The following is a 9447-nucleotide window of genomic DNA, read 5'->3' on the forward strand; positions in this document are numbered from 1 at the left end:
AGTGAGCGTGAGGCCAACCTAGGCTAACAGAGCTCTGTCAAAACAAACACCCCAACAAACAAACGAAAAGCTCAGCGGAGGTGGCGCCATTCTTTCTGGGAAGAAACTAGAGTTTCCCCACTCCATGATGCTTAGAAAAATTTTTTTAAGGCAAGGGTGTTACTGTGTAGGCCTGTTTGGCCTGTAACCCTGCATGTAGATCATGCTAGCCTCAAACTCATAGATTCACCTCACTACACCCAGCCAGGAGGCTTAAATTTTTATGACCCACCCCCATCACCTTGCCAGCCCTTGTTGATGCCTGGATGGCACCTGACTGAAGTGACTCCATGGAGAACACACACACACATGAACACACACACCCCACATACACACATATACACACCACATACATATCCATGCCACATACACACATACCACTTACATACACAGCACACATACACACCACATATATACACAGCACACACACACACACCACATATACACCACATACACACACACCACATACATAGCACATACACACATGCCACACACACACCATACACACATACATACATACATACCATACACATACCCATGCCACATACACACATACCACATACATACACAGCACACACACATCACATAGATACCACATACACACACACACCACATACATAGCACATACACACATGCTACACACACACACGCACATACACACCACATACATACCCATGCCACATACACACATACCACATACTTACACAGCACACACACACATGCCACATACATACATACCCATGCCACATACACACATACCACATACTTACACAGCACACATACATGCCACATACGTACACAGCACACACACACACATACCACATACATACCCATGCCACATACACACATACCACATACATACACAGCACATACACACACCACACCACACACCACACACACACACACACACACACACACACACACACACACACACACACACACACACACACCTGCCTCCTTACCCTGCCTGGAGACATAACTCAAGGGCAAACCCTGGCAATGCTGTTGACCCAGTGCTGAGGAGCAGCTGTGAGAGGCCACTGTAAACACCTCCCTGGGCCACATCGGATTGTGTGGGTGGAGCTGCAGGTAGGGGGTACCCTGGGGGTGGGGTGGGGGTGGGGAGCACTCCAGTCTGAGAAGGGAGGGCAGTCAGGAAGCAAGGGCTATGCCCCAGTGCAGGGAGATCTGGCTGAGGGGATACTGTCGATGGCTACCACAGATCAGTGACACTTTCAGGTCAGAGGCTGGGTTGTGCATTATCTCTGCCTCCCATGGCTGGCTTCCAAGAAGGGAGGGATGGAGAGACTTGAATTTGCCCTTTGTGTGTGTGGCCACACAGCCTGCACCCATCAGGGACTGAGAGAGCATGTGTGAAACAGGACCAGAGGCCTGAGAATGACCACAGCTAAGTGCAACTTGACAATGTAACGAGCTTTCCTGGGGACTAGAGTTCCGGCATAGCCACAGGAACACGGCATTTTTAATGAGGGATGGGAAACCCTTCCCTGGGCTGGAGGGATGGCGTTTGTTTCTGGCTACTGTACTTTAGGAGAAAGGCAGGTGATGAACTGCAAACTTCCAAGCCTGTGAGAGTTGGACACCCACCCAATCCGTCATGGGCTCGTGTCGGCCGACTCTCAAAGGAGTCCCCCGACTGCTGCTGCTGCTTCCTCTCCCCTGGCCGCAGGAGTGAGGACACAGCTTTTGCCGTCCCAAGAGAGGACTGAACGCTACATTTACGAATGCATTTTATGAACCCAAACTCAAACATTTTGGATCAAACACATCTGCAAGCCCTTTCATCCGCTGAACCACAGGTGACTTCTAGAACACAGAGCAGGCATGAGAAGAGGATCCAGGCCAGGCTCCCGTCCTGCTGGGAGCTGGGAACTGGATGGGGATGGTGGTGGGGGGCGGGGGCAGGCTGGGAAGGATATGGGAGCAGGTGCCTGCTTTTTAAGTATCTGGAACTCTGTGTGGTAGAGGAAGCCGGAGATGGGTTGACGGCCATCTTTTGGCCAGAAAGAGCTTGACTCACCCCAACCTCAGACTTCCTGCCAGCCCTGGGCCTCTCTCTGCTGGGACTGAAGATGACTTCTGGGTATTGGTGTTCTCTCAAGATCCCATCCTCCCCAGCCTCCTGACTGAGTTGACCTCAGGGTTGGGGTGACGGGCAGAAGCCACCACCCCGGCTTGCCACATGTACATTGTTTTCCCAACTGGTTGGCAAGGCTACACATCTCCATGGCTCTCCTGGAAACTCTCTATGCTTCTCCCAACTGCAGAGTCCAGGCTAACACCAACAGCACAGTACAGCGCCCCCCTCAGCCCGCCTGTCTTCTGCCTCCCACAGCCCCTTCAGCCAGCCTCCCCCAGCTGGGCGTACCTCCTTTTGACAAGCCAAGTCGTTCTCCAGCTCATGGACCCGAGCTTGTGTCATCTCCAGGTCCCCCTGCAATTTGTTTTTCTCCTCTGCGACGCTCTCTTCCAGAGCCTGCAAGCCAACAGCCATTGTTGAGTCCACCTGCTACCATGGCAGGAAGTAGACTCTCCCTGGGCCCTGTCTGGTTTGCTTTTCCATCTCCAGCGTGCCTCAAGCGCGCCAGGGCAGAGGGGGCCGCGGTTCGGTGCGCTTGGAAGAAGCGGGGTCTGTGTGAGAACCTGAGCTGGACCCTGACGACTGTAAGCCTTGATTGACAGTCCAGGCCGGCTCAGCTCCCCCTCTCTGAACTGTTTACCTCCTTCTGGTAGGCCAGGCAACTCTCCACCTCTTGTCTGCTCCCCCCTCTAAACCCTCCTTTGCTCTGTTTTTCTCTTGGGCAATAGCTGTCTCCAGGGCCTGCAAGTCAAGGATCCTTGTGAGACGGACCTGGTTTCCATGGCAGGGAAGTGGACTCTGCCAGGCGCTTCAGACCTTACCACATCCTAAAGAGAATGTGGGACTTAGTCTGTGCGCTGGAGCATGGGGTCTGGGGTGGCACGGGGGACCAGGTGGGCCCTGCGTGGTGCCTTCCCAGCTATGCAGCTGAGACTCTGTGCATGGAGGCCTCACTTTCCCTATCTGTACATTGGGCTGACGAAATGATCAATGTGAGATTCTGGGCGCAGTGCCAGCTTCCAGCCTCCACCCCTGCAGAGGAGGAAACGGGCCTAGTTTAGAGGTACTGGGGAATCTGAGTTACTGACTGAAGTCTGTGTTCTAAACCAACGTAACAGAGACCTCCTGCCTGGGTGTGGGGACTGAAAATGGATGGGTTTAGGACCAACGTTAGCAAAAGGCCCTTAGATGTTGCCCACCCCACTGCTTTGTAAATGAAGTTTTACTGGGATGCTCCATGGCCCACTGTTGACGTGTGGTCTCCGGCTGCTTTTTACAAGAGCAGTGTTGTGAGGTCACAACGCACACTGCGAAGAGTAGCCCGCAAACATGAACACGTTTATCGTCTGGCTCCGTGGAGGAAGTGTGCTGACATCAGTCTACGGCGGTAAGAAGCCTGTGTGCAAATTAAGATGATGCCATTCGGGGCCCATAATAAAAAAAAAAAGGGAGGGGCTTGCTGGATTGGCGAAGGTGCCTGGCATTTCCTTGCTGTTGGAAACCGGAGTACTCAGAGCTGCAGGATCCATGGGAGGGAGGCTGAGGGATGAGCTAAAACATGGGTTATTTTTACAGACGGAGAGAGGAGGGCTATTAGGGGACAGGAGGAAGGGTCACTTAAAAGCCAGGACAGTCCTGGAGAGATGGCTCAATGGATCAGTACAATGTTTGCCTTGCAAGCACAAGGGCCTGTCCTGATACTCAGCTTTTGTAAAAGCAGGTGCGGGGCGGGGGGAGATGGCACAGGAATTAAAATGTGCAAGCGAGAGGACCAGAGTTCAGGTCCCCAGTGCCTGTTTAAAGCTGGTGGGTGTGGCAGTCTGCCGGAATTACAGTGCTCTAAAAGCCGAGAAGAGGGAAGCCTGGGGCAAGCTGTGTCTGTGAGCTCTGGGCTCGCCTGAGAAACCCTGACTCCATAAGGTGGGGTGTGATCACGGAAGACTCTTGGGCCTGCACAGGCAAGTGCAGGAGCATACGTGCATTTAGGTTTCCATGTGTGTTTGCAGGGGCACACGTATGCACACCCCCTATGTACATACGAACATTCATAACCACATGCATACCAGACACAGATGCATAAGAAGGCTAGGCAAGGTGGTGTGCACTTGTAATCCCAGTACTAGGGAGGAGACAGGTGGGTTCTTGGGGCTTACTGACCAGATAGCTCAGCCTACTTGGCAGGTTCTAAGCCAGTGACAGACCCTGTCTCAAAAAACAAGGAGGGGTTGGTGGGATGTCTCAGTGGGTAAAGACATTTGCTCGCCAAGGCCGACAACCTGAGTTTAATATTGGGGAGCCACATGGTGGAAGGAGAGAACTGATTCCTGAAAGTTGTTCTATGACCTCCATACATGCATGTACACACACACTGTGACTGAGGCCCACAAAGTTTTTTTTCCCTATGAATCTCAAGGGTCAAGCTGGATGGGAGTCAGGATGGCAGTCTGTCTGGGCGGGCTGTCATGTTCGTCTGAGTGTGGATGTCCCTCTGTCTGTCTGGTTTTTTGAGGTTCCTACGTTAAACCCAGGATGTTCAAAGCATCACTTTAAAGGTCATCTTCCAGGAGTAATTTCAGAAGGGGTGAGAGGGACATGACCGTGGGGTAGGCACCATGCAGGCCAAAGCGTCACACTCCCAAAGGGAAACAGCCAACCCCTGGGTCAAACAACCCTGGCCTGGGTAGGCTGGTGTTAGGTGGGGGTGTCAGTCAGGAAGAGGCAGAGAGCTGGGGAAGATGTCGAAGGTTTTAGGGCCTTTCTGGATTTGACTCTTTCTGTGGAAATAAAGGTTTGTTTGTTTGGTTTGGTTTATTTTCTTCCATCAAGCTCTCTAAAACCTACAACCAAGATTATGGCCCCTGTGGTCTGGGACTAAATGCAGGCTCCTGTGTTGAACGTGTTTGGCTGCCACCTGTGCTGCTTAGGACGTTCTGGAAACTTTAGGATACGGGGCCTAGCAGCAGGAAGTTGGTCAGCAGGGCATCCTGTCTTGGGTTACACTGGCCCCTTATCCTTTCTCCTCTCTCTGCTTCCCACCCACCATGCAGTGTGAAGCCCTCTCTGCCACACGCTGCTGACACTGCCGTGTTCTGCTAAGCGCTTGGGGTGTAGCAAACATAAAACTGAGACAAAACAAACCCTTCCTTCCCCTTAAAAAGCTAAACATAACTACCCTGGGATAGTATGATGTGCAGGAGGACCTGTGACTCCAACACTCAATCGTAGTGTGTGAAAGCTCAGGGGACTATGTGGGGAAAGGGGGACCTGAGGGGGACACATGAGGGTAACGGTGGGGGAAGGTGGTCTAAGCAGGATGTTACATAGGCATGAAAATTTCATAATGGAACCCACTGTTTTATGTACAAAATACTTTTCCTTTCCTTCTTTCTTTCTTTCTTTCTTTTTTTGAGAATCTTTCCTTCTTAAAAAAAAAAAAAGTCCAGCATTCTGTCATCATAATGAGAAGGCCAATTAAACACAACAGCCACTGTTAGTCTTACCCTGACAAGAATCTTCGGCTGATGGTTCTCCCATTTTATATCTTCCATTTGGCAAAAGGCAGAAGTGGGGCTGGCTCCACAGGTAAAGGTGTCTGCTGCCTCAAAGCCTGATGACCTGAGTTCGGTTCCCAGGACCCACATGAAGGAAGGAGGGAACTGTACACACACACACACACACACACACATGCACGCACGCACACAAACACATGTATGTGTGACAGAGACAGACTGTCCTCGTTGGGGTTCACTGAACTGGGGCCAACAAGAGATGGTGACACTGTGCACGGCCTTGTCCTTCACCGTGGAGGGAGGGGATGCTCAGGAGTTGGGGTCTGGCAGGTGGGGGCAGGAAGAAGGGTACAATGTGCCCCCCACCTCCCTAACCACTCTGATTGTGTCTATCAGCCATGGCTGTGCTTTGGAATGTTACAAACCCCAGAACCTGAGCTACACTCCCACCTCTGACCCCAGAGTCTCAATGACAAAGGGTGGCCCAGCAGGTGAGATCATAAGCCTGGGACCTAGGAGGAGAGCAGAGGAAGGTATGGCGGGTCCCTAAGTGTCACACAGGGGAATGATAAGAACTGGCTTTAGAAATGCATTTCTATGTTCTCCACAGAGTCTGGCACAGTGGGTCCAGGTGTGGGCCCAGGCTCTATGTTTTATTAATGCTTGTTTATCAGCATATTTAATTATGTCAACTGTAGAGGGTTGGTCTGTTGCTAGGTAATATTGTAATGCTAAATATTGGCTCTGGTTGCCTCTGGGAGGAGAGAATCCTCACATTCACAAAGTGATGCTATGTGACCTTGTTCCTTAATGGAAAACGACTGGTTGGATAGAGAAGCCGACAGCCTATAGCTGGGCGGAAGAGAGGTGGGTGGGGCTTCGGTTCTGGGCTCAGGGTCTGAGGCAGGACCACAAGGAGAAGAGGGAAGGTGGGAAGAGGAGAGATGACGTGGGGTAGGTGAGTCACGAAAACATGGCCTCGGGGGCTGGCCAGTTGGAGCGGAGAGCTGCCCAGATGGAGCTGTGCAAGAACTCGGGGTTATTGATGGAGAAGTAGATTGCGGCAGCTTGCATGGTAGGCAGCTGCCCAGCTCTAGTGCATTAAGGGCTTTTTATAAATATAAAGGCTTTGTGTCTTTTATCTGGGAACGGAAGGCTCAAAGGCGGGGTAGAAACCCCCGACTAGGATGAACTATTTACTACAACACACAACTGTGGGTTCCGTTGTGACATTAAAACACGTGCGTGCAGTGTATGTATCTCCGTTTACCATCCCCCATCCTCTTCTTCTTCTCAAGTATTCCCCACTGTGCTTCATACCCTCCCTCTCCTCTCTCTTCCCCTCCCTTTTCTCGTTCTCTTCTCCCCTTCTCTCTCTTCACCTCTCAGTCTTTCTGTGACCCAATCTGTTCCATCAGGGTGGCTACACCTTGTCAGTGGCTACACCACTGAACAGACAGACAGACAGACACACACTCTCTCCCTCTCTCTCTCTCAACCCCACTTCACTCTCTTCTTCCCTCCTTTCACCCCTCCCCATCAATTATCAGCTGCCTATGGATCCTCAGGAAGGGGCAGAGTCCCTCCCCGACAGGATGTCTACAGGCCCAGTCTTATACTGGCCCTGGGAAGGTGGTCACAGCCATGAATTCTAGCCTGTGACACAGACTATTTCTAATATAGAATCTGATCAGAGTTGCTTTCCTTGGGACATCTCTGGGAAAGCCCCGGGTACCCCAACAGTAGGATGCAGATCTGGGGCGTCAGGAGCCCCTAGGGGGATGTCACAACTGTGAAGCCGACTGCACCTCGAGCAGGTCCTCGGACCCCGCAGGGGTCTTAGCAGGCATGGCTCTGCAGCGAGCTTTCTACAAGGCCTGGATTCTAGGAGGGTGAGCAGCGATTTGGGCCAAGTTGTTCTCCCAGATATATAGCTATAGAGAAAAAAAATGGGCTGATGTGAGACCTGAAATCAGTTTTGCTTACACTTGGCCACTCATAAACCAGGATCTGCCGTAAGGACACCACTGTGTTTAGTCAACTGCGATACGAAACAGATAGGGTCGCGTTTCCTGAATTGTCAACGTGCCTGCCTTTTTCAATTGATCTTTCTGTGGTTTTTTTTTTAAATCTTTTAAAAGTTTTGCTTATTTATTTAGTGTACTTGATATGTATGGGGTTTTTGCCTGCATGTATTATCTGGGTGCAGTGCCCATAGAGGCCAGAAGAGGGCGTCAGACGCCCTGGAACGGGAGTTACAGACAGTTCTGAGCTGGGTGCTAGGAACAAACGCACGTTCCCTGCAAGAGCAGTCAATGCTCTTAACCACTGAGCCACTCGACCAATCTGGAAGCTGGGGAAATTACTGTTTCACACAAAGCCCACAGAAATGTCCACCTCACCTCCCAGACTCAAAGGAACAGCCATGGACCGACTGACTGTCTTACCGCCTTCTCTTCTGTCAGCTGCTGAATTCTGGCTTTCAGCTTCTCTTCTTGTTCTAGCTTCTCTGTCAGCTTCTCCTTTTCAGCCAGGTTCTCCTCCTGCAGAGACTGCTGGGTTTCCAGAGAAGCATTCACCTGGGCCTGCAGGGAGAGAAAAGCTAACTGAAGCTCATGGGGGAGACAGTGAGGAGCCCTTTAGCCACTTCCTTAAGAATTGCTTATCCTGGGCTGGAGAGATGGCTCAGCGGTTAAGAGCACTGACTGAGTTCAAATCCCAGCAACCACATAGTGGCTCACAACCATCTGTAATGAGATTCGATGCCCTCTTCTGGTGTGTCGGAGGACAGTGACAGTGTATATATATATAATAAATAAATCTTAAAAAAAAAAAAGAATTTCTTATCCTCCACAACAGTTCCTCGAAAGCCTGGCTGAACCATACACCACGTAGAGATGTGAGTGCTGGGAGGGCAGCAGTGAGACGTCACACTCCCAGGTCTAGATACAAACCCCAGCTCTAGCTAAGTCTTCATGTCTCCCCATCCCAAACATGGGGTGTCACCGTGCCTGCATCTCGGTCCTGAGATGACAAGGGGCAACTTTGAGGCCAGTGCGTGGTGTGTGTTAAGTGCCCAGTAAACAGCACATGGGAAGGTCAGGAGCCACCGTGCTTTGATCCAACTGTGTGGCAGTCAGAACCATCGACCTCCCTGAACAGCGATGTCTGCAGAATGGGACTGATGAACTACGGACCACGGGCCGGATCGGGTTTGCCCTCCACCTTTGTGTGTGGCATGTGGCATTTATGTGTAGGCATGTGTGTGTCATGGTGCTCGAGTGGAGATGAGAGGACAGCCCCTCCATGTGGGTCCCAGGGACTAAACTCAGGTCGGCAGGCTTATCTGCTGAGCCACCTCGATGGCCCTCTTGGGGGGTTTTTACAGAGGAAAACTGTGGTTATCCCGGGAGGTCAGGTAGGGGATGGTGCCCTCTCAGACACTGGGCTCAATCCCTTTGTGCAAACAGAAAATCCTGTTGCCTGCAGGAGGGTGGCGGCTGACACATCACAGCACGGAGACAAATTCAAATTTACAGTTTGGGGGAAGAAAAGAACTGAAAGAGTCACCCGAAGTTCCTCGGACTGGATCATAATTTTCTTGTAATGTTCCAGAAGGTATATCAGACACAGAGAGAACCCTTAAAAGAGAGGGGCAGGAAGAGAGGCGAGGATCAGTTTATCTCCTTGTATCTTTTTCCCTTCCTCCCTCCCTTTCTTTCTATTTCTTTCTTTCCTTTTCGAGATGTGGTCTTGCTATGTAGCCCGGGCTGGTCTTGAACTTGTGATCCTTCTGCC

General features: G+C 51.3%; 1 protein-coding gene across 12 annotated transcripts in view; it reads right to left on the minus strand.

Annotated features, from left to right (window-relative positions):
- Nucleotides 1-9447, minus strand: part of Fhad1 (forkhead associated phosphopeptide binding domain 1) — a 119345-nt gene that overhangs the window by 42143 nt on the left and 67755 nt on the right. For all 12 annotated transcript variants that reach the window (XM_039110639.2, XM_063288294.1, XM_039110637.2 and 9 more), the window contains 3 exons: nt 9220-9290; nt 8097-8234; nt 2429-2536 (listed from right to left, as the gene is read on the minus strand). In XM_039110639.2, coding sequence (XP_038966567.1) covers nt 2429-2536; nt 8097-8234; nt 9220-9290 — 317 coding nt within the window. The remainder of the gene's footprint in view (nt 1-2428; nt 2537-8096; nt 8235-9219; nt 9291-9447) is intronic.

Source organism: Rattus norvegicus, chromosome 5, assembly GCF_036323735.1.
Source record: "Rattus norvegicus strain BN/NHsdMcwi chromosome 5, GRCr8, whole genome shotgun sequence".
In the NCBI taxonomy this organism is placed as follows: Eukaryota; Metazoa; Chordata; class Mammalia; order Rodentia; family Muridae; genus Rattus; species Rattus norvegicus.